We start from the raw sequence: 26,331 nt of genomic DNA, 5'->3' as shown, positions 1-26,331 counted from the left end.
GGCGTTAATGCTAAGCCACAACGAAACATAAATGCATGGAATAAAAAAAAAAAATTTTGCCGGCATGCAAATGGGAGATTACAGCTGAGCCTCAAAAAATGTAATTTAAAGTATAGAGGGCAACTGGTATTCAGTATGTGTCACTCCTATTACAACTCTAGTTTAGGAAAAACTCTTCGATTTTTTTCCCAGAGGTAGGTATTTTCATGTGACTCCGGGAAACTATTTTTTCTTGGGGGACAGACCCGGGACCCCAGATTTTTTGTCCCAAAAGTCGGACTGGATCCACTTACCCGATATATCGTTTGAAAGCTTATGAAAATACCTATCCAATGATAGGTATTTATAAGCAGTTCGGATGATGGGGTTCGGAAGTAATAGTCAAATTATCGATTTTTTTGGACCCAGAATTTTTATAAAAACCCCATAAAGTCGAAAAAGGACCCATTGTGGGGGTTAACAAAATTGATGCCAAATTTAAGCTGATATTATTACCTTTTAAAAAAATGCTACTATTTGTGCTAATACCTTTTTCGGGTTCAGAGATATTCTCCTCTGGGTACGTCCCACACCGGCTAACGCGAAGCAAAATTACCTAAATATGACACTTTTGTAATTCCAACGCCGGCTACGCGAAATAAACCTTTTTTTATTGAAAAAATAATTTGATTGAACTTCTTAACCCGATTGGGTTATGCAGGTGAAAAGACTCATATCTCTGGACCCTGAAAAATTACAAATTTTAGCATTTTGGAAAGGTAAAAGTGTAAGCAATAATTTGGCATCAACTTGGTTGACCTCCATAAGGGAGCATTTTTTGAAGTTTTAAAAAAAAATCCGGGTCCAAAAATCGATAATTTGGCTATAACTTCCGAACCGCTTAAAATTACCCCATCATGTGACCACTTGTTGGGTAGGTATTATCATAACCTTTCCATATATCGGGTAAGTGGATCCGGGTCATGGACCCTGCCTTTCGGGTCAAAAACCAGGGGTCCAGGGACCGTCCCCCAAGAAAAAAATTGTTTCCCGGTATCAGGGTAAAAATACTTACCATTGGACATTATTCAGCGGAATTTTTTTTCAGCTTCGTATTTTAAGTTCCTAATAGATACTACAGCCTGTGACAGAAAATTGCCTACGCAGGTGCAGGTCTTCGTATAGCCCCCATATAACGGTGCTCCCTTGTATTCGATATTTTGCTGATTTCAGTGACATTAATCACCAGAATGGTTTCGTATTTGCACTTAGTAATGGGTACTACAGCCTGTGGCATAAAATTGTCTATGCAGGTCCACGCCTTCGTATAGCCCCCATATTCGTTACCTCCTTGTATTCGGTATTTTGATGTTTTTGCGACATTATTCTTAAGTTTTAAGTTTCGTATTTAAATACTATACAGAATTGTTAACGCTTTTTTTTTGAAAATTTACAAATTTGTTCCATTTGGTGGAGGGTATTCAACTTTCGGCCCGGCCAAACTGCTTTTTACTTTTTTTTTAATTTTTGCGTGGAATTTTTGCTCGTTATGGTTACGTGGATAATTTTAATTCGAGTAGAACTGTTCCTGTCCGTATGCATAATCTGTACAATTTATATATTTTGTTTTCTTTTTCACGAGTAATACCTGTGGATTCTAGTGAACCCCAGCAAACACTCCTTTGCCGCTTTACATGAAATTAATAGAATATTGAAGAAACAATTGAAAAGTTAAATTTCCCACAAATCGGTTAAATAAGGTATATCGTTCAAAGAAATTCAGGAGGTGCCCATATTTCCCTGCAGTTTGGCGATAATTACAATCACGCTATCAATCAAGCCACAATGGTTTGCAATGAACAGTATACCTACATACTTACTTATATAAGAGAGGATATTTATTTTTATGAAGATTTTAAGTTTAAATATTTAACAAAGCAGCACAAGAGTGTTACCAACCTAAGGACGACATAATAAAAGTAAAGACAGTTCAGTGACATTAGCGAGAGATCGATGTAAAGTAAAAAAGTGCCCTATCTTAAAATGATGGCCCCGTTTCGAACATTGATAGTCATACTGCCTGACAGCCTGAAATTTACAAACATTTCCTGGAAACATAAGTAGTTAATGAAAATAGGGAAAAAATGGCAGACACGTGTATCAGGTTTTGAAATTTTACATCGCACAGAAACCAAAATATAGGGGTAATGTTCTCCCCCTTTCTACATTTTTAATTTATTTGCAGATTCTGATTATTTATTTTATCGAAAAAACAATTATGACATTTGAAAATGCAAAGTAGAAAAATTTAATAGAATTTTAAAACATTTCAGAAAAAATTAAAATCATGATTGAAAAGTATGATGTTGAACGGCATATATACAGTCAGACAAAAGAAAAAAAGAAATTGTTACCTATCTTGTTCATGATATGTATCTTGTCCATAGGGACTATATGACTATATATATATATATATAGACTATATGATAACTTACACCACTATGCGTTTATAGTAGGTCCCACGTAACAAAAAAGTTTCTATTGGGAATTTATGTGAAGTAGATAGATCATACCAACTATAAACCAAATAACATTGCTGTATAGTGCATAGTATGACTTCGATAAGGATTATATTAAAAAATATTTTTTGAAGCAATAGACCGAACCAATTTTCATCAAATGGTAAAATTCGGTTAAATATATAATATTACATATAGGGCGAGCAATAACCGTAAAATTGGATGAATACGTACATCGAAGCTATATAAAAATCTGAGCCGATCTCGATAAAATTTGGAAGAGGTATTTTCGAGCAGTATCTGATGGCCGGTATTAAATATCATTGTTGTGGAGTGCAGGATGAAACATATATATGAGAGCTATGGCTATTTCTGAACAGACTTTCAGCAAAATTTTAAGTCGGAATTCCCAGTGTAAAAATGATTAAAATCGACAAAATACCAAATATATGGAGGCATCGCCTTCGACTTTCGGGTGATAAAATAAAGACAAGAAAAAGTCTTCTACCAAAGAAGATAGAACACATTACATACCCTACATACCGATCAACATTTGAAAAATGTGGCTAAAATCATTTAAAACCGAATATCGGAAGGTATTGTTTTATGAGGGCTATTAATGAAACGTGGTCCTATATAAACAATGTTCTGCCACAGGTGATAGAACGTGTTACCAACTTTAAGTATCGAATTTTAAACAATTCTTTTAGAAAATGTGATCTAACTCGTAAAAATAACGAATATTGGGAAGTATTGTTATATGTATGGGGCTATTGAAGAACATGTACCTATATAGACAATGTTCTGCCACAGGACTTTAAGAACCCAAAATATTAAAATGTAGATAAAATAAATTGAAAATTGGACTAAGACGTAGAAAATACTTGAAACCAGGATTATATAGAGAAAATATCAAAAAGTGGTCGGGCATGAACTATCTATTCAAACAAATAATTCTTGAAGTAATCCGAACCTTTCTATATTTTCAATATTAAATGTTGCAAAAGAAATCTTAAATTGTTGGCGTACCTTGGTATTTGGTCATGGCCAAAAAAAAAAGATATTAAAACTAGTTTGACCTGAGAAACACTTTTGGGCCATTAATTTACAAAATATAGTCCTACCAAATTCTCTTTATTAACAGACTAGCTATTGGAATTTTGAAAAAAAAAAAAACAAGTTAAAAAGTATCTATCGGTTTTGCCGACAGATGTATACTCTCAGCCAATGTACGATTACTTAAAAATATTTTGACTTCTGTTATGATTATTCAAATGTTTAACCCCTTATGGAGTAGGTTCCGAAGTAATGTGCCAATATTGGCCATTTCGTAACGGACCTAAATAAATATGATATAAATATTGCGACGTGCCAGGTTTGGATTATTTGGTATAGGAGTAGACCGATATATCCCATCTTCACAACAGATCTTTTGTTAGTGGAAATAATGGGATGTGTGAAACAAAAAGAGAATCTGAGGCTTATTTGGGATTTTACAAACGTTTTGGTTATTCAAAACATTGACCCTTTGTAGGGAAGGTACCAGAAGAAATGGTCCGATCTCTACCATTTTTATAACAGGTCTTGTGTTGATAGAAATATTCAGATGTGCCAAGTCTAAATGGAAATCGATATTAATTTCGAGTCTTATGAGCTCATTCAAAATCTCGACCTTTTGTGGGGGAGGTACCTGGACCGATATATTTCATCTTAACGCCAGATCTTGGGTTTATAAAAATATTGGGATGTGTGAAATTTGAAGACAATCAGACTCTTACTTCACTTTTTATAAGTGTTGTAATTATTCAAAATGTTGATCATTTGTGGGAGGGGTACTTGATGGAGTAGGCCCTTATTATTTGTTTTCGCACTTGACCTAGCACTGCAGCAAATATTAGGATTTGCAAAGTTGGAGCAAAATCGGATCATCCTTTCTCTTTCTGTGCAGAAAATATATTTTTTGAAAATTTCGACATTTTCTGGGGAGGTACCAGAAGGAGTGGACCGATATATTCCCCCTTCATACCAGACCTTGGGTTAGTAAAAATATTGGGATGTGTGAAATTTGAAGCCAATCGCACTCTCACTTCACTTTTTATAAGAGTTGTAATTATTCAAAATGTTGACCCTTTATGGGAGGGACACTTGATGGAGTGGACCGATATTATCCATTTTTTGCATCTGACCTAGAACTGACGAAAATATTAGGATTTGCAAAGATGGAACGAAATCAGATTTTTGCTTCTCTTTCTGTTCAGAAAAAAAAATTTTTTTTTAAAGTTAGACCTTTTGTAAGGGATGTATCGGAAGGAGTGGGCCGATCTTGACACCAGACCTTGGGTTAATAAAATTATTCGGATGTGTGAAATTTGAAGACAATCGGACTCTTACATCACATTTTATAAGAGTTTTATTTATTCAAAATATTGACCCTTTGTGGGGGAGGTACCTGATGGAGTGCACCGATATTGTCCATTTTCGCACCTGACCTAGCACTGATGAACATATTAGGATTCGCAAAGTTGGAGCAAAATCAGATTCTCCTTTCTCTTTCTGTACAATAAATTATTTTCTTTGAAAAACTTGCCATTTGTGACAATAATATTACGATCTACCATGTTTGGATCAAATCGAATACTCCCTTCGAGAGTTATCGTGCGTACCAGCCAGCCAGAGAGACAGACAGACGGACGGAAATCGCTAGATCGACTCCAAATGTTCTGAAACGGATTTGGTCCAAAGAGAACTAGGGTCTAAAACCGTTATTTTGGCTAGGCACGTTTTGACCGTATTAATATGTATATACCCTCTGAAGCCATGTGGCTGAGAATATAAAAATAAGTAAAACACCATTGGGTAAAGACAACATTTTTATATAAAAGTATGTGAATTCAAACGTGTTCCACTTTAAACTACAAATACCTGTTTGAATAATGCAGTAAAACTTTTCAAAAAACCATAAAGTGGGTGATGCCGTTATATAGGGGTTATACCAAACCGGAAAAATATATAGACAGTTTTATACTTCAAGGATTGTCATCTACCAAAACTTTTTAAATACGAAATTTGAAAGAATTTCGTCGGATTATCTAGGATTATCACAATCACGTATATCGGTGGATATCGATATATGTGCGCCATAGGAAAACGTGGACTGTTCTGCCACCGTAGCTAGAACCCATTATGACCTTAAAACAAGAAATTTTAGATAAATCCGTGGAAAAATGTGGCAAAAATCATCAAAATACCGAATACCGTTAGGTACCGTTATATGGGAGCTATGCAAAAACGTGATGTATCTCATTTTTAATACCATCCTAGACATAATACAAATTGTTCTGCCAAATTTTGAAGCTCCATGTCAAATAATGTGGGCTGTAGGTTGGAGGGAAAATTTATTATTGAAAGTTCAGTGCGACCAAACTTAGCACGTTTTTACTTGTTTTATTTATTTATTTATTTATTTATTTTTTGCTTCTCAGATAAGTTTGCCCTTTGCTATAATTTCCAAAGATAGAGTAACACTTCTACACATACATATTTTTGTACCTTCGCATGTAATATCAAATTTCAAAATATATTCTCTGCTATTTCAACACATTTCTAACTTCTACTCGGATTGTCTCTGTAGTCTCTGCTATCTCTTGATCAAAAAATCACCCACTATACAAAACCATATACCACCCGATCGTTGATCGAAAAATCCCATAACCGTAGACTAGATTGAAAAGAAGAAGAAAGATAACAATTTGTCAACAATTTTAATCAGTTGCCACACTTTACTGGCAACAACTATCCAACAGTTCGTAAATCCAGTGTTTGTAGAAGAAATGACAAAAATATTCCAAGTCCAAATACTGATAAGATAATGGCAACACCTATACACTCGAATACCAATCAACAAGTGTTGTGTTATCGACTACTGGTAGTCATTGATAGCCTAATACTTGAAGATTTTTCCAATTCCAATGGACGAAGAGTTCCAATAAAACGAAATTAAACTGCTTGAAATTGTAAATTATTTTACTGCATAAATGGATTTCCAAAATAGCAATAAAAAATAAAATACATTTCTAAAAGAAATATAATTTCCAATAATTTGAAGGCTTCTGGTACAATTTCTAAAAAATGGTTGTCATTTGGTGTTGTTCTTTTTCAGTGGGTAAAACATGAAGCGTCTTCATTGAAAAATGTTGCATAATTCATTATTCTGTTCACCAAAATGGAGTTCAAAGCCTGAGAGTGAAAATTTCTTTTTGGAATAGAAGGCTTGGACAATTTTTTTTATGGGGCCCAATGGAAAAATTCGCCATGAATAACATTTTTGGATATGTCGTTATGAATTGTTTGTTGGTGATCCCGTAGTTTATTATTATTTTTTAAATGACGTGTATTCAGTCAAATCAGTAGAGACCTATTTCCTTACAGCTTCCCGTTAGTCCGACTTAAATATTGGTCCACTTCTGGTACCTCTCCCACAAAAGGCAAAAAAATCAAAATTCAACCACTCATTTAACGCTTAGCATTCACAGTGATCCTAATACCAAAGTTCAGAATTCCAGTTCTTTTCCCACACTATATTGCAAATTTAGTACCATTAAGTACTTTTCATTCATTTCTACACTAAATTTCAACATTCAACCTTTATCCATTCGCCCTGAACCATATTGTACCAAATTTAGTACTATTTAGTACAGTCATTACACTTAGTACTCATTTCCAAAACCACACCCAAATAACAACCATACCTTCTAAACTTGAATCTCATATAAAAAAGAAGAAAATGTTTGTATGTTTGTTTGTAATTTATGGACTCGAAAACCGCTGAACAGATTTCCCTGAAAAATCAAAAAAAAACAAAATCGCCTGAAACAAACGGACGGACTGACAGCGCTAGATCGACTCCAAATGTCCTTAAACGGATTTGTTCCAAAGGGACCTAGAGTCTAAAACCGTTATTTCGATATACCCTCTATAAGCATATGGCTAAGGGTATAATTTACCATGAAAATTAAGTTTGATGGAGGGCATAAATCTCCATCAAATCTGTATCAGTGATTTTTATTTTTCTGACAAGCGCTACATCTTTGCTTCGAACAAATAACCAACAATCATATTAGTTCGGAAGACATGAACCCGAAAAATTGATCCATTTTGACAACAAAGTCTCAAAACACTAGGACCTATAACTGCCAAAGTGTTGGGAAAAACGGCGGGATAATAGTCTTCCTATTTTTGGTCTTTAATCACACTGCAGAGTTTTTTATTTTATTTTATTTGGAATTCGAATATATATATATATATATATATATATATATATATATATATATATATATATATATATATATATATATATATATATATATATATATATATATATATATATATATATATATATATATATATATATATATATATATATATATATATATATGTATATATTCTGCACAGAAAAGGGAAGCTAAAATCCCCTTCGTCAAGTGCCTCTCCCACAAAGAGTCTAAATTTTGAATTATAACTCTAAAAATATGATGTAAGAGTCCGATTGTTTTCAAATTTCCCACATCCCATTATTTCTACTAAAACAAGATCTGCTGTGAAGATGGAATATATTGGTTCACTCCTTCTGGTAAATTCCTCACAAAGGGTCGAAATTTTGAATATGAAGGTCCTAAAACGCCAAATTATCATCCGATTCCATTTAGACTTGCAATATCTCAATATTTCCATCAACACAAGATCTGTTATAAAGACGGTAGAGATCGGACCATTTCTTTTGCTACCTGCCCCATATAGGATTCCAAATTCTGAAAAACATAACGCTCAAAGAGAGTGAAATAATCATCCAAGTCTCTTCAAATTTCACACATACAAACATTTTTGCTAACACAAGATCTGTTGTGAAGATGATAGATATCTGCGGACCCCTTCACCCACAAAGGGACAAAAGTTTCAATACTTTTATCTGTCATAAATTGCGAAACAACTCAGCGATTCTTTACAGCTTGCTATATCTAAATATATGTCTCTCATCCAGAAACCTGAGATGATTTCGATTCGATTTTCTTATTTATTCATAATAATATTTATATCATATTTATTTAGGTCAGATACGAAATGGACAATATTGACCCATTCTTTCCAAACCCACTCCATAGATGGTCAAGAGTTTAAAAATTCATAACAGAAGTCAAAATATTTTTAAATAATCGAACATTGGCAGAGGGTATACATCTGTCGGCAAAACCGACTGATACTTTTTACTTGTTACAATATTGTTCTTAATCTCAACCCTTTCTTATCGAATACCCGTCAATCAAGTCTCATTATATATGTGAGAAAAATATCACATGTTCCCAACAAATTAAGTTCATAGTTAATAATAATTATTTGTTGTAATAAAACAGGCAATTGATTACTTGTTAGCAGACAGGGGAATCCGAGTCCCTACTAAATTTAGTACCCCAATGTGTAGCTGCCAGTTGAAAAAAAGTTGAAAAAAATAAATAGTTTTAATTTTATTTATTTGCCATTCATTTGTCATTGTAGACTAGTGTAAAAAAGGCCAAACACATCAAAAAAATAACAAATACACTCTTGGTGAAGAAAAGTCATCCCAATCTATTTCAAATTTAATTGTGGGGACAATGCTTACGCAGTCAGTTTGTCAAACGCTTTGGAGAGACACTCGCTCATACACGGACGACGTTGTCGCAGTCGTCGTTGCCGGCAAATTTTGATAATTCGTTGCTCGAGTGGCATTTAGTTTCGCCCGCTTTAATAGAATAAACATTTCGAAAGGGAACACACTGTCGGTCGGTCGGAAGAAATGAAATTCCTAATATTTGTGGCACTGTTCGGTGTTCTCATCGGTTACGGTTATCTTAAGTTCGATGAAGTGACTCGACCACTCCCCTTACCCAAGTTCGATACGAACAAATATTGGGGACCCGGAGATGCAGCCAATTACAAAGAAGATAAAACCATTAAACCGTTTGCAATTAAAATTCAACCAGAGGTTAGTAGGCAAATGTTGGGTCATATCAAAAGTGAAGTGATATGAACTTGTAAATGGAGAAAAATAGTGCTTATTGACAAAAAAGAGTGATGTGCGGTAAACAAAAAATGCGTTTTGTGTGAAAAATTATTAGAAAAATTGATGTTGCCTCACAGCATGGCTATTTCATCCCTGCCACACGATTTGTATGATGGTTTGATTGAACAAAATTTTTGGTATCCCCACCACCAACAAACTGAAAACTTTTGGAGATTACCATTAAGCGAAAGCAATACTGAACTTCGGACCATGAATTTCAAATTTTTGCAAGGTTAAAACACAAAGTTTAAATTGTGGAAAGTATGATTGAAATCACTTCAAATTGGCCATCATGGTCTGATGGTATCGTCAAATGTGGACTTTAATCGAAAATTCTATATAAAACTATTTTCCCTCTGTGAAAACTAAGAGTTACCAAGTGTAGCAAAATTGTTGTGAAGTTCCTCATACTGTTTCAGGTCGCTAATGAATTGCTTCGTCAACTTGTTGTCAATGTCGGTGGATATGAAATGCCATGTTTTGTGAATAAATACAAATTTCGATAAGGAAACGGTCATTTTTTTTTTTTTTTTTTTTAATTTCGGATATGTATAGAGCCCAAAATGAAATCAAATAAATGAAAAGTTTAAAAGGTATTAAGTTTGGCAAAAAGACGGCTATAGAGTTTTACGTTTATACTAGCTGAACACGGGGCTCTTCGCTACCCTTTTCGATTTGATATGCATTTAAAACTTTATTTACGATTATTTTTTGGTTTTTTAAATAAAAATAAAACAAATTCAATATTTAAAAAAAATATATATATTGTAATGCTTCCCCGCAATAATCCTTACCATTGCAAAGGCATGGTGGGACTATGTTTTCTAATAAAATAATATCAAAATCCGAACCTATTTCAATATACTTTGACCAAAAATATTTTTATACCGAATTCCGTCACACATCCCATATTTCATTGACATTTGACATACATAGCGTGTATAGTGCATCAAATACATGAAATCGATTGAAAATTGGAAATACTTATGGTGTTTGGTCCATCAAATACATGAAATCGGCCGAAAATATGTGTGGGAGCTATATCCAAATCTGAAACAATTTCAATACAATTTGGCAAATAAATTTTAAGACCAAATTCAATCACACTCTCCAAATTTCATTGAAGTTGGGGATACAAAGCGTGTTTGGTGCATCAAATTCATGAAATCGGCCTAAAATGTATATGGAAACTATATTCAAATCTAAAAAAATGTCAATATAATTTGGCAAATTTATTTTTGTGCCAAATTTCATCACTCATTTCGAATTTCAGTAGAATCCGACATACATATCGTGTTTGGTGCATAAAATATGTGAAATCGGACGAAAATTTATATGAGAGCTATATCTAAATCTGAACCGATTGAATGAATGAATTGAACTGAATTCATTTACAAATTCAAGTTTTATTGAAACTGAAGATAAATATCGTGTTTGGTGTATTAAATACCTGAAAACGGCCTAAAATATATATAGGAGCTACATCCAAATCTGAACCGATTTCAATATAGCTTGACAAATTTATTTTTGTACCGCATTCCGTCACACGTTCCAAATGTGAAGACTTTATCTTTAACCGATCAATAGATATGCCTTCTCCTACCTTCTCATTCTACCATTAACATTGTACCAAGTTTAGTACCATTTAGTACAGATCTTAGACTTAGTACACATTTCCAAAATCATTCCCTTGCATATACTTTACTCCCTAAACTTGATTCTCATACTAAATTTCAGGATTTTTACCTCCATCGCATAACAGCATAACAGCAATTTCCAAAAAAAAAAAAAATTGGGATCGTCCGATCTTATCCCTTCCACGAATATGAAATTTAGTACAATTTAGTACTTATCGTATACTTGTACTACGAATTTCTAACCAACCTCTTCATCTCAACCCTTCCCACCAACATTTCAAATTTCCTGCTCTATCCGTTCATACAAAACCGAATGTAATACCATTTATCAACGTTGTTACACATTTCCAAAACAATCTTCTTATATTAACTCTAGATTTTGGCTTCATCCGTTCACATAATATATATGCCATTTCATATTAAATTTAGTACTTTTAGTACACTTATCGTTCCAATTTCCAAAAAAAAAACCTTTGATGCATCCATTATACACTACTTCAGCGAGACATATTCCAAATTTTATTTTTGCTTTTTAGCCGTATGACCAAAACAATGGATTAAATTTTTAGTACCTTTCAGTACTTATAGTTGAAATTTCTAAAAATCCAGCCTTATCTCAAACCTACACACCAAAATTTAATGTAACCCAAAGGTGTCTCATTAAAGTAATGGGTTTAGACCCTGTGCCGCTTTGGACGAAATCCGTTTCAGGACCTTTGTAGTCTATTTAGCCATGTCCGCTTATCTATGCGCACACTCTCGAAGGAGGTATCCCATTTGGTCTAAACTTGGTACATAGTAATATATTTAGATCGAGGTAGGCAATTGATATTATCGACTTTAAAATTTAGAACACATTTGCTCTGTTTCAGAACTTGCAAGAATCTACTAGGTTTGCAATTTTCAGAGGGGAAAATCCAATATCATAGTAGAAAATCCGTTTACGTAGTAGACATTTTTCCTTTATAGCAGTTCTGGAACGGAGCTATAAATATTTTTAACACATTCTTTCTGGTACCTCTCCACAAAACTTGAAAAAATTTCGAGAAAAAATCCTATACAGAAAGGAGTGAGCATCCGATATAACAAAAATTTGGTCCCAGGTAATATTAATTACAGACTGAGAATCTCACAAATTTAGATACAAAATTTATAATAGTCCCTACAGGGTTGCCCATATTCGACGGACCCATCTGACAACGCCATAACTTTTGACAGAGATGTCACATTGCTTAATGATATACCGCGTTTGAAGCGTCAGTCCAAGCAGATTTTTACATTCAACAGAAAAAGTCAATTGTGAAAACTCAACGTGCTTTTAAAACATTAAAAAATGTGAGAAGTGCGCCTTCTAAGAACACCATTAAGCGTTTATACGAAAAATTTTCGACTAGTAAGGCTCTTTCTAATCCGAAGAGGCCATATAAAAGCCGACCAAGGCGATCGGCCGTGAATATCGCTGCCGTACGAGCCAGTGTTGAGAGGTCCCCAAGAACATCCCAAAAACGCCGTTCTCAGCAGTTGGGCATGGCTCGGTCCACTTTACAACGGATTATTTGCATTGATTTGCATTTGTTCCCGTACAAAATTCAATTGACGCAAATAATGTTGCCTGCGGACAAGCCTCGTCGATTTGAATGGGCCCAAAGGGCCCAAAGGTCCGTCGAATATGGGCAACCCTGTATATAACAACTTTTATGCCCTCCACCTTGAAAAGGATGGTATATTAACATTGTCATTCCGTTTGTAAAATCCCTAAATATTCGACATAGACTCCATAGAGTATATATACTCATAATTTCCATGTTTTGGTATAGCCGCCATATAATGGTACCTCCCGATATCCGATATTTTTATAATCCTAGTCTCGAAATTGTTTCAAGATTTGGTAGATGACAATCCTTGAAGTATAAAATTGTCTGTAGAGGTTCCCGTTTTTGTATGTCCCCCATACAATGGCCTCCCCAATTTAAGTTTTTTTTTTTTTTTTTGTTTTGAACAGTTTAACAACATTATCCAAACGGTCTTACAGGCATTTGTTGTTTAAAGTGGAACACGTTTGAATTCAAATACTTTTATAAAAATATATTTTCTTTATCCGAAGGTGGAGGGTACTAAAACTTCGGTCCGGCGGAACTTAATATTTTTTTTAACTTACGTTTTTAAGACAAAAGTCTTCCACACGGATGCCACTGTTCTTCTTCGTTGGGCAGATAATTTGGTCTTTTTCTCGAACTCAACAACCGCACACCAGCATCAGTTCCATAGAATAACTTTTAAAGTTGTAAAATTTTGTAGGCCTTGTTTTTTGAGGGATTCATTTGTTAAAATTTACCTTAATATATAGGGTTGCTATAATTATTAAAATATCTGGAGAAATGTTGTACCGTAATATGGATAATATACGAAAACCTAGACCCATTTAAACAATTTTCTGTCACATGGTTTAATTCCCATTTCGCACTTCAGATGACAATTTTAGAGATATTCATTTCAAAATGTATCCCAAAATCATTATAATGTCGAATATTGGAAGGTGCCGTTATATAGGGACTTATGAAATCCGGGACTAGTGGGATAACTACTCATTACGAACTTCAAATACTAACTTTTATACAATTCTATTAAAAAAGTGACTCCAATCATCTATATAATGTTATCTGGGGTCTATACGATATAATGGAACGATATAGCCCACCTTCGAATTTGACCCGTCTGCCGACAAAATTTTGCTCGGTTCAAAATCTTACCACCATTCTATTGTGAATAACGCATTACAATTTGATTGGATGCCACTGTTGTGATTGATAAACACTTGTATTTCCAACCCAAAACATCAGTATTCTCACATATACTTTGTTTTTCTTCGTCTATCCGTTTTTTTTTCAGATCATTACCGATTTACAAAAACAATTAAACCGCACATTAAAATTGACTGAACCTCTGGAAGGTGTGAAATTCGAGTATGGCTACAACACCGAGGCAATGACACAGGTGGTGAAATATTGGCGTGACACCTACTTGGCCAAATGGCCAGAACGTGAGGCTCTGCTAAATAGTTTGCCACAGTTTACAACCGAAATTCAGGGGTAAGTAAAATGAAATCAATAATTCAATCGTTTATATGCGTGAAAAGTTAACCGCAATGGGTGATTTTAACCGGCAATCAATTATTTATTGAGCTATTAATAATAATCGAATTTGAGTGGACAATAAACTCTTACTACGCAAAAAAAAACAGCGACTGAACTTTCTATTCTTTTGATTGGTTCATAAAATAGAATAAGACAAATCATATATGCTCGAAGACATAGTTTAGTCGTGATAGAACCCATCCTTTTTTTCGAAAACTTTGGTGGCAAAATGTCGGTAATTTGAAACGTGAAAAAAAGGAAAATGAAAACAGTTGATTGCCACCTGTCGAATATACTTAGACTGCATTGCATTTTCGTATTGATATTATTCAATTGTAGAATATTGTGTTCTTCCTTGCCAATAAATCAAATGTGAATGAAAACAAAACTTACGGCAGTATTTAACTCTATGCCTAGAAGTATGCAATACTTTTGGCATATCTTGATGATTTCGCTTGAAAATTGCCGGACAGTGCAATTTCAAACTGTAAATGAAAATAAACATTGAAAAATATAAAAAGAGTTGAGTCGATCATGGTAAACTAACTTCAAGATAGGTCATACATAACACAAAAACCATTTAGTATGAGAATGAATTTTGAATTTTTTAATGATAAAATATCGGGTTTTCAAATCACTCTCACAGAAATTTTCTACCCAGACAATACTAAATCTGAAAACTACTATTAACGTCAAACGTCTTTGCATAGAACTGTGCATATAGATCCAGATTTTGTGTAGTCCTCGTGTAATTGTGCGTCAGAAATTCAGTATTTTGTTGATTTGTGTCACAATTTTCACCGGAACCGTATCGAATTTGGTATTTGGAGTACTACTACAACCAATGACAGACAATTTCCAGTACATAATGGTACCTCCCTATATTCGGTATTTTGATGATTGAAATTGTGTGTTTGGAGCAAAAGGCACCCCCTTCTCTGGCATATTCTCTCTCTTCTTCTATAGCCCCGTGTAACACCAGATATTCAAAATTCATAAAGTTATAGCTTCATTTTTTAAAGGAATTTGTTTGTAACATAGAGTTCGGCCCATAGTTAATATTGATGATCTGTATAGAATCACATTCTGAGTCGATTTACGCATGTCCGTCCGTATGTTCATGTAATTTTGTAAACAAATAAACACATTTATTGCCGATCAAGATAAAATTTAGCACAAAACATTTGTTTGGTCCAAGGACGAACCCTTGAAGTTGGAGATAATCAAAATTTAGATATAGCTCCCACATATATGTTCGTCCGATTTGCCTTTTTTTATGCATTAAATATGCAATATTAGTCCAAATAACAAAATTGAGCCTAGAAACAAGAGTGTCCAATTTTGTGGAAATCAGTTTAGATATAGCTCCCAATATATTCTTCATCCGATTTGTTAAATTTCTCCCTCACAGCCGTAATATGCACTCCGTAACAACGATACTCGTGGAAATATATCAAATACATATTAGAAATACTTTTGCAAAATTTTATCGAGATCAGTTCAGATTTGGATATAGCTCCCACACATATATTTATTCGATTTGAAGTTCATTGTGCACCATATGGTAAATATAAACCCGAACTGAATGGCACATACGAACGAATTTAGCCTGGCAGAAAGTGTATCAAATTTGGTTAAATTCGATTAAGATAAAGCTATACGTTTAATCAGAGAAATACTTCTGTTAAGTTTTTTAGAGATCGATTCAGATTTGGATATAGGTCCCATAATATATATTCACACGTTTTCACGTTTATTTTGCCTAAAAAGTACAATATCAGCTCAAATAGGATATATTTTTATGAATAATACGCATTCAGGACCCATCATACTTGGTATGTTTTAATTCTCATAAATTCCCCATAAAAAAGTTTATCTGTTATACTATATGTGCAAAGTGGTCCATCTCGACTTTGGCTTTTCTGTACCGTTTTTACTTGTTTACTTATTGGACTTTTTAATCTTTATTTATTCTCAAGCATGCAAGAAGAATAATTATTTAGGTTTCAAGTTGTCTAATAACCTCGTCAATAAATTTTTGATTTTTATCGTTGTCACAACGAATTCCTTTTTTTCAATAGCATACCTCAATCGATCTTCTTCAATTTGAAATGTATATTCCCTGATATTTTGGTAAACATAGTAACGCCGATATTTCAGTCGCTAAATACCAAAATTAATAAATATCAGCAGTAAAAATAGTAAAACTGGTGGATCCCAATGATTAAATATTTGGGGCTTCCAAAATTGCAAATGGGGTAACCCCTTAACGTAAAGACAGCCACCTTAATGTATGCCATGTTTTTTAACAATTGATATTACAGAGAAATATAATCCCAATGCATTTCAAACTATAAAGGAAACGTACAACGGTAAAGGTACGGTCACACTGGGCAAATATTTGATCGAAATTTGTTTTCCCATATTTGACTGAACAAATGCGAAATTCATACAGAGTTGATTCGATGTTCACATTACAGTCAAATATTTGACAGACTTTGTTTGTTCAAACAGTCACCAAATAGCGTCAAATAGTGCTATGGGGAAACATGTTTGACACATGTTCACATTCGTAAAATATATTTTCCCAATAAATTGTTTGATCAAACTGTGAGGAAACATAAATTTATTTGCCCGAGAGAAATAGACAGAGAGAGTGAAAGAGAGACATAAAGAAAATGCAGTTTCGGGTATAATTTATTTGGAGAAGGGAAGCAAATGACCAGCTGTTGTGGAATAAATTCCATGTCAGAACATTTTTTTTGCATTTTTGTATGTTTGTATCACGGTAGAAGAATACTGGTAGTCGCATCGACATAGCTGCTGGGACAATGAACTGACAAAACAATAATGAATGAAATATTATTGAAATTTGTAAAAATTGTTGAAAAATACATATCATTACGTAAAAGGAAACATAGAAAAATCTTCTTATTTTTGTCAAAACATTTCAAAATGTTTGACATATCAATGTTTCAAGCGTTGATGCATCTACCTATATCGTATTCCTGAACCTGCAAGAATCTACTAGTTTGTCAATTTTCTTCGATATAATAAAGGGAAAATCGGCAATCGTAGTAAAAACTTTTACATCTTGCAGTTCTGGAACAGACCATATATTAAATTTTTACTAAGCATTCAAATTCAGTTAATTCAAAAATATCAAATAAACAAAACCACCTATTGTATTCGTTTGCTTTTCTATTCATTAAACATCATGTTACAAATGCTCCTGTTCTTAAAGCAAAATGCTGCCCAATGTTTTAAACTGATATTTTTCCTTGTTTGACCTTACAAAACATTTGCACCGTCAAATAAATGTTTGACCAAAAAAGAGGAAAATAATTGATCATAGGTGTTCACATTATGGACACACTGGTCAAATTTTTGTTTTCTGGCAAATAATTTTGTTTTCCCAAAATCAGCTGTTTTTGTATTTACCGTCAAAGAAATATTTGACATTTTTCGTCAAATATTTGCTCAATGTGACCTTACCTTTACTGTTATAGTGTTCTATTTTCGAAGATGATAGGATAAAAGTGACTGCTGCCTTCTTTTGCTGTCAAATTGTTTTCATTAAAAATATATACCAATTTCAAAAATATATACATGTACGTGGACGATTAAGAATAGTATATGTGAGAGATAGTTTAGTGTCTTCTTGTTATGGAAGATTCTTCGCTGAATAAAAAACTGTAGATAACAAAAGACAACTAAGATCGGAATTCAGTTCCTGTGTGAACTCTTTGAATTGCCACTGAACTTAATATGTTTCATAATTATAATGCAGCTACTTTGATTTTAGTTTATTTGGGATGAGTTATTTATTTATTTATTTATTTTTTTTTTTTTTTTTTTGTTATAAATTATAATAAATAATATTAAAAAAGCACTAGCAGTAAAAGCTATCGGCTGATCTACCCACAAAGAACCCGAAATATAATATTCAAATTTATGTGGTTGGAAGTTTGTGTATCAGGAGATACCGTATTACGCACTAAAGGCTAGGCTTCCACATGTTGTTAGTGCCATATGTAAGGTGATTTTTTAACATTTTGTTATTAACAATTTTGAAGCAGAATTTTAAGCGTGCCCATCAACTTTAAAACTTAAACGCAACGCTATAATTTTTGAAATATATAATGTACAATGCTATATAATATTTATATTGCACATATACTATGAATATATCAATATTTACTACACAATAAAGCGTTTCCTTTCACAAAACAATTTATTTGAAGCGCCTTAAAGATTGTTATAGAAAACGTAGCTTTACATGGGATTGTAACATTAGTTGTGTTCCAGAACCTGCAATTAGCACTAATTCTGCTACAACGCGTTCCCGTACTCCAAAAACTAGCAAAACTTGCAGCTCTCTCGAGAAAAAAATGGCGCTGAGTGGTGCACATTTGTGCTTGTTTTAGCTACATGAATTTGGCCGAGCAGAAATGTGCATATTGTAAATTTGACATTTAATTGGCAGGGCTAACAAGGTTGAAAAATGTATTGATACATTTCAATAAAGAAAATGATCAACTTGAAAACTAAAGGAAAAACTAATATTTGTCGTGCAAAAAACAAAAAGAGAAAATATGGGGCAACTGATGTATTCACTTTTGGATGATTCCAGCAGTGAAGAGGAGTGGCTGAATGAGGAATCAGATTATTAATTATTATTATAAATTATTAATTTTAACTTATCATCTTCAATACTCATTTTTTAAATGTTGGCGCTCTTTTCAGTGAGGTTTCACCAGTCCGATTTAGGCTGTTTACTTTTGGAATTTTGAATTTTGACATTTTATCGCATTTCTGCTAATTTTCCGTTCCCTTATTTTTTGAGCAAACCTAAATGAGAATGACATTTCGAACTGTTCTCTCTTCTGCTAGTTTTACTACTAAAAAAGTACTGGAACACAACTATTATGTGTATACTAGCCTTAAGCACCCGAAATAACAAATATGGTCACAAATTCTGAAGGTACAGTAATATACCTAAACGTGGGGCGATATATTCCATTTTCAGTATTAAATATGTCAGGGAAAATCAAAAAGTCAATCCCTCAATTAGGCAATTAAACTATTTTAAAACGCTCAGGAACACAAGCCCAAGTTTTGCGATAAATTCTGCTGAATGGGAGAAACACTTCTCGAATGCTTGTATTTATCGGTTTGGCTTTTTTCTAAGATCCAATACTATTAGGCAAACTTTTTATTGCATTTACTTCCGATTTATGGTATCTGCAGCATTAAATTAAATTGTATTTCCTCAAAGGTTCATTGTAGCTTCCTTACTCATATGCAATTTTACACTTTTCTGTTCCCTTTTTTCAGATTAAAAATCCACTTCATTCACGCCAAACCCAGTGCTGATGCTTTGGAAAAGAAAAAAGTCCTACCTCTACTTTTGTTGCACGGTTGGCCCGGTTCGGTGAGGGAATTTTACGATTTCATTCCCATTCTGACTGAACCGGCTGAGATGAGTGACTATGTCTTTGAAGTTATTGCACCATCCTTAGTGGGTTATGGTTGGTCAGATGTAAGTCTCACGAACTCGAATCTTATCCAATAAAATATATTGAAAAATGCAATCTTACCTTTTTCAGCCCGCCCGCAAAGTTGGCTTCAATGCTGCCGAAATGGCCATTGTCATGCGTAATCTTATGCTGCGTCTGGGATTTGAAAAGTTCTTGGTGCAAGGCGGTGATTGGGGCTCCATTATTGGCAGTGATGTTGCCACACTCTTCCCGGAAAACGTTTTGGGCTACCATTCCAACATGTGCGTGATGCAAAGTCCCCTGGCCATTATGAAGAGCATTGTGGCCAGTTTTATGCCCGAGAAATTCCTGCCGTCCCGCTTTTTCCATGACCATCACTTCCCGTTGTCGGAAAAATTGAAATTCTATTTGGAAGAAAGTGGTTATTTCCACATTCAAGCCACCAAGCCCGATACTATTGGTACAGCTCTGCTTACTAGCCCAGTTGGACTTGCCTCGTATTACATTGAAAAATTCCAGGCGGCAACTGGCCCGGTCCATAATCAACGATTTGATGCCATCAGCAAAGTGTTCACATTCGATGCGATTTTGGACAATGTCATGGTTTATTATCTGACCAACAGTGCCACCACTGCAGGCCGCTTCTACAAGGAGAACATGCAAAAGGAATATTTGGGCTTACAATTGGAACGTGTCCAAACGCCAGTGCCAATGGGTTGTGCCCGTTTCCGCTATGATTTGCCACCAGCTCTCGACTGGCAGTTGTTGGATAAGTATCCAAATTTGATCCACAGCAAATACTTCAATCAAGTCGGCCACTTTGCCGCATTGGAGGCACCCGTAATGCTGTACATTGATTTTGCGGAATTTGTCAATAAAATCGAATTCAAGTAAATCGAGAGCATCGGATGAAATATGTTATTTCTTTAAATATTGTTGTTTTTGTTTTGTACAGAATATTTATTGTTTTTTTTTTAATGATTCAATTTAATAAATGACTGTTTTTGTATTAATTGCTGTGACAAAAATTTGAATTTGCTTACGGCGCACAGTGCTTAAGAAACATTTTCCCTGGCCCAAAATCAATAACTTTTAAACAGCAAAGATATTTTCATAATTTTGCTGGATTTGTGAAATCTTAAGCTTTCCTTCAATCTATGTTTCATAAAAAATAGATCCAGTGATTGTTAAGGAATTCAAAGCCAAGTTTTAACTTTTTTGTTGAAATTGTTGAGATACAACGAGGGTTTTGTTAAAAAAAAAAAACAGTAAGGAAAAGTCAAAAGTCAGGCGGGACCGACTATATGATATTTTTTTTTTGGGTAATAGATATACCGGACTGAATTTCACTAAATGGTAAAATTCGGTTGAATATGAAAAAACCTATCCACTTTGGGCTGATATTACATATATGGTGGACAATAACCATAAAATCGGATGAAGATGTACATCGAAGGTACACAAAAATCGGAACCGATCTTGATAAAATTTGACAGATTTATTTTCGAGCTGTATTTGATGTCCGGTATCAAATATCATTGTTGTGGGATGTATATTACGCATGTGGGGGACTTAGCATCAAATCGGATGAAACATACATATGTTAGCTATAGCTATACAAGATGAGGTAAATATACTGCAACAAAGTCAAACACCATAATTTTTACATTTTTTTTTTTTTTAAATTTCATCGAATGAAAGCAAAAAATGTCGGAAATAGTATAAAATTTTAGAATAAGTTTAGAATTGTTCGAATTGGTCACCTTTGCCACGAATTATGGCCTTCAAACGGCCAATGAAACTGTCACATGCTGTCCAAATGTTGCTCTGCGGTATTTTTTAGTGCCAACCTTGCTTTCCAATATACTTCAGACACAATAGTCCAACGGACTGGTATCCGGAGATTTTGGTGGCCATTATGCGCTGGAAATGAAGCAAGGAACCTCATTTTGTAACCATTCTTGGGTGGCGTGTGCTGAGTGCGATGGTGTTGAGTCCTGTTGGAATGTCCAAGGTCTGCGGCCAAGATGTTTGTGTGCCCAAGGATTTAATACACCCTCCGGAATATTTACGCGATAATATTCGACATTTATTTTGATGCCACGGTCGATTAATACGAGCGGAGAGCGACCATCGGCTGTTATGACGGCCCACATCATCACCATGGCGGCACTTGAGTTCTGGTGGCCAACCGAAGGTGCACATTTTGAGCACTTGCCAGACTTCTTTGGCAAGTAAACACGATCATTTTGTTTGTTTACAAGCTGCTGGACAGCGAATGTTTTCTCATCGAAGAAAACTAAATCCGGCAGTTCACCACTTTCGGCCAAGCGAAGCAACTCTTTAGCTCTCTTGAGTCTATTTTTATTCCGGTGTAAGTATTTGCACTTTTTGGAATTTCAATGGCAAGCTCATTTTTTAATATTTGCCGAATGGAACATTGCGATATGTTCAGCTCACGACCTATTTTTCGGCCACCGCGACACGGGTTTCGATCAAGTCGCTTCTTTACTTTTCAAACCATTTCTGCATATGTTGCTGTTTTCTTCCGTCCACTTCCTTGACATCGGGCTATGCTACCAGTATCACGGTAACGAGCGATGGTACGAGTCACAAAAGATTAATTCACATTTTAATGCTGGAGTGCTCTAACGATAGTCACTTGTGGTTTTCCAGCCAAATATAAAGAAATCACACTATCACGTTTGAATTCCATCACGAATAATTTTTTTTTCTGAAAAATTCTCACCAATGTGCTTTTGTACGCTTGTAATCAATATAATCAGCTGTCACTGGAAAAATTTGAACAGGTGTCGGACGAGTGTCTTAGTAATGACATCAGTCTGAAGTTGGTTGTATATTGTTCATTCGATTTGTTATTTTTGTTCTCCTCAGACGCAATATGCACTCCGTAACAACGATATCCGGGGAAATGTGTCTAATACAGCTCAGAAATACCTGTGCTAAATTTTATCGAGATCGGTTCAGATTTGGATATAGCTCCCATATATATCTACTTTAAAGCCATAATACACATCCAAAAACGATCATAAATCCCCCATAAAAATGTTTAATTTTCTATTAAATATGCAGATTTGTGTAGGGTATCATAAAGTCGACCCGCCCGACTTTGGGCCTTTCTTTATTGGTTACTTGTTCCTACTGGGTTGTGCATGCCAATTACTACAACGACATTTATGTTTCTCTTTTTCTTCTATCCCTTTGGGTGATTATTTTAAAGTTTTTAATTTTTGTGAAACACTTTTAAGGGATGTACGAATACAATTTTTCGTGACTGTACATAACACACAATTTGTTTAGGAGCGTGTACTTGAAGTATTTTCTGGAAGCCGGCATGAGATGGCAAAACCTAAAAAAAGTAGTCAAATAAAAAATGCCAATTCATTCCCTCTAAAAAAAATGCCGGCTTCTCATTCTAAACAGGAATACAAACATACATTTGTTGTTGTTTTCATTGGCCGAACTCTCCCTAAAAATAATCTCAACAAAATATACGAAAGTGCAAAGATCGTTGTCGTCGTCGTCGCTGCCGCTCACAAATCGCAATTTATTAACAGCCCAAACAAAAGCTTTTCAGATCACGGAGAGCGGATAGAGAATGAGCGAGACAAACTAAACGACATTAGTTGTGTTTTAATTCAAAATTGTCATATTGTGCTCTCTCCATTGTGTCTTATGCATTTCAAAACTGCATAATTCGTTGATATTAATTAAATCCCAAATCGAATATACATTGTTACGTATATATGTACATATTATACCGACACAAAAATGTCTATGATATTATTGATAACATATACCTTATATGACATTGAACAAGGTTGAATTAAGTTCAAAGATCTATTACCTTATTAAAGAATGAATATTAAAGAACATGTGCTGCAGTTTTCATTATATTATGCCAAGATAGTATAAAATTGAATGGTTTAACGAACAAAGGCTATCGGAAGATATCTAAGACGATTTAAACTCTGTATTTGTCTGTTCTTCCACAAAAGTATCATTTTGAAAAAATGTTCAACTATCTCTAATGTAAGACTCTCCCTCTATATCATGAACATCTTAGATGGAAGAATATCTAGAGGTGGAAATCCTCGCCCAGCACATTAGCATAAGTATATACTCAAAAAGTATTAAAACATATTATGCATTTTAGACATTAGTGCCAAGACGAAGAACAATTTTGAAATTCAACTTAGTCTTTAAATACTTTCCTCACTTTATATTTAATTGGTCTTTCCCGCTTAGAGGAATCAACACGTTTTACCGAATTCCCAATAAATTATTAATTAATTGCATGCGTGATTAATGTGAAACCTTTTGTGATTCTTAGTCATACCAACAGTAAGACGACTGCAATAACAATATTATGTGCAAGATATCACATAGAGCTTGGAAATAATTCTTTCAAATTTAAACGAAATTGATTCACATTGAACCATGCTATGTTTATTCAACAAGGATAGATTTGGGATGATGCAATTATGTTCGTTCTGAAATAAAACTAGATAAGTTCCGAGAATGTTGGTTTAGAAAAGGTTAAAAGTCAGACTAGACTAACACACATGTATAAGTGATGAAGAGGACGTATGAGACATTTGCATAAACCGACAAATTTTAAAAAAATCTGTTGAATAATGGCGCTAAAATTATAATAATACCGTATATCGGGTAGTACAGTTATATGGGAACTATGCGAAAAAGTTGACCTATATGGCCATTTATCCGTTAGACAAGGCGTAACCTATTGCAAACTTCAAATAATTGCGTGGAAAAATTTGGCTTAAGTCCCCACTATATGGTCTTAGTCCAATTCCTACGCTTCATATAAGAAAATCGCATTGTTCGTCAACTTCAACTTTTTAATGGACCCTTTACAAAATTTTAGTACTTTTCGTACACTTTATAGCTTTAAATTCCATTTAATATTTTTCGGCACTATAAATCCACCTCCTTATCTATAAACTAGACACTCACAGTGATTATAATACCAAAAGGCACAATTCCAGCTCTTTTCCCACACTATATACCAAAGTTAGCACCATTTAGTACTTTTGGTACACCTCCTTACACTAAAATCGAGTAACATTTTGTACAAAATTTAGTACCAGTTTGCAGGTTCTGGAACAGAGCATTTGTGTTTTCTATTTCCAGTAGTGCACCCGCTAGACTTGGTACGTGTTTCACTCTTTACTCGAATTCGAGTGAGTTGTTTGGACATCTGTTTTCGATCCTTAATAGCTGATTCGCTGACCGACAGATTCATAAACACCAAGACGAGCGGGCAATATTCTATTTTTTAGTTTCGCTGCTTTTCTCGAACCCCTCGTCCCAAACAATTATATGTGTTCTTGATCAACGTAAAATTCTAAGTCTATTTTGCGATGTCCATCGTTCTGTCTTTGTGTATGTCTGTTGTAATCACATTGTCTTTCGAATCGAGATAGAAATTTTGCACACATGTGTATTTTGCCAGTAGGCAGGTTAAGTTCGTAAATGGGTCATGCTGGTCCACGTTTTCGTGTAGCCCCCATACAACGGTAGTGACTAAAGGCCGAAATTGTTTCAAATTTCGTATTGGAAGATTTTATCAATCTATTGGATCGTATATCCCCATAAAACGATACCTCTCGATATTCTGTATTTTGATGATTTTAGCGACTTTATTCACCGGAATTGCTTCAAATTTGGTATTTGAAGTTCAGAATCCGTACTACAACCGATGAAAAAAAATACTTATGCAGGTCCTCGTCTTCATATAGCCCACATATAACGGTTATATTTCGTCGAAATGTCTTTTTTTAATTTTTTATCTTACTTCCAAATGACGGAGAGTATTAAAAGTTCGGGCCGACCGAAATTAGGTGCTTTTTTCTCGTTATAATTTAACACGATCGATCACCCCCTCATTCTCAGTACACAGCAACACCAAAACCTATTTGCTGTTACACAAACACGCACACACAAATCAACAAAAAATATTTTTCACACCCGATTTCACTATTAGAGAAAATTCTCACTCTATTTCGAGCAAATTGCCCCCACCATAATTTTCCAAACACGAGTGACCCAATATAAAACTTGCACATTTCCAGCAATCTCCCTCACGAGTAAGTTTTTCTCCCTAGCGAAAGCGAACATATCTGTGATCTGATAACAGTACGTACCTTCAAAAGACCACATATATTTAAAAAGGTACCTTATACCAGTCCTATTCAAACCAGACATGCGCTCACAAATAAGATCACTTAAGAGAAAACAAAAATTATGTTTTTGTTTTCATTTGGCGTTTAATATCAATTGTTGTTAAACATAAATGTTGTTCAAAATGATAAATAAGCAACATATTAATACTAATAAATATGTAAATGATAAATGTTGTTGAGCAGCATTGATTATATCAACTGAAGTAGATGTTTTTTGCGAAATAAATTTCATTTTTTA

The 26,331-nt window shown here is 34.3% G+C and overlaps 1 protein-coding gene across 1 annotated transcript; it reads left to right on the top strand.

The window, feature by feature from the left end:
• Nucleotides 1-9,130: 9,130 nt before the first annotated feature.
• Nucleotides 9,131-20,879, top strand: LOC131801589 (juvenile hormone epoxide hydrolase 1-like). Its single transcript, XM_059120396.1, has 4 exons — nt 9,131-9,516; nt 14,121-14,320; nt 19,703-19,907; nt 19,975-20,879. The coding sequence occupies exons 1-4, from the start codon at nt 9,328-9,330 to the stop codon at nt 20,758-20,760; spliced, it is 1,380 nt and encodes a 459-aa protein (XP_058976379.1). The 5' UTR covers nt 9,131-9,327; the 3' UTR covers nt 20,761-20,879.
• Nucleotides 20,880-26,331: the final 5,452 nt, after the last annotated feature.

The sequence above is a fragment of the Musca domestica genome, unplaced genomic scaffold (genome assembly GCF_030504385.1).
Source record: "Musca domestica strain aabys unplaced genomic scaffold, Musca_domestica.polishedcontigs.V.1.1 17, whole genome shotgun sequence".
Lineage (NCBI taxonomy): Eukaryota > Metazoa > Arthropoda > Insecta > Diptera > Muscidae > Musca > Musca domestica.
The sequence above is the reverse complement of the archived record's forward strand: the minus strand, read 5'-3'. Positions and strand labels throughout refer to the sequence as shown.

Coding starts and splice junctions, on each gene's coding strand:
- LOC131801589 (XM_059120396.1), top strand. CDS start 9,328: ATGAAATTCCTAATATTTGTGGCACTGTTCGGTGTTCTCATCGGTTAC. Junction 14,321..19,702: donor TTTACAACCGAAATTCAGGG/GTAAGTAAAATG, acceptor CCCTTTTTTCAG/ATTAAAAATCCACTTCATTC. Junction 19,908..19,974: donor TGGGTTATGGTTGGTCAGAT/GTAAGTCTCACG, acceptor TACCTTTTTCAG/CCCGCCCGCAAAGTTGGCTT.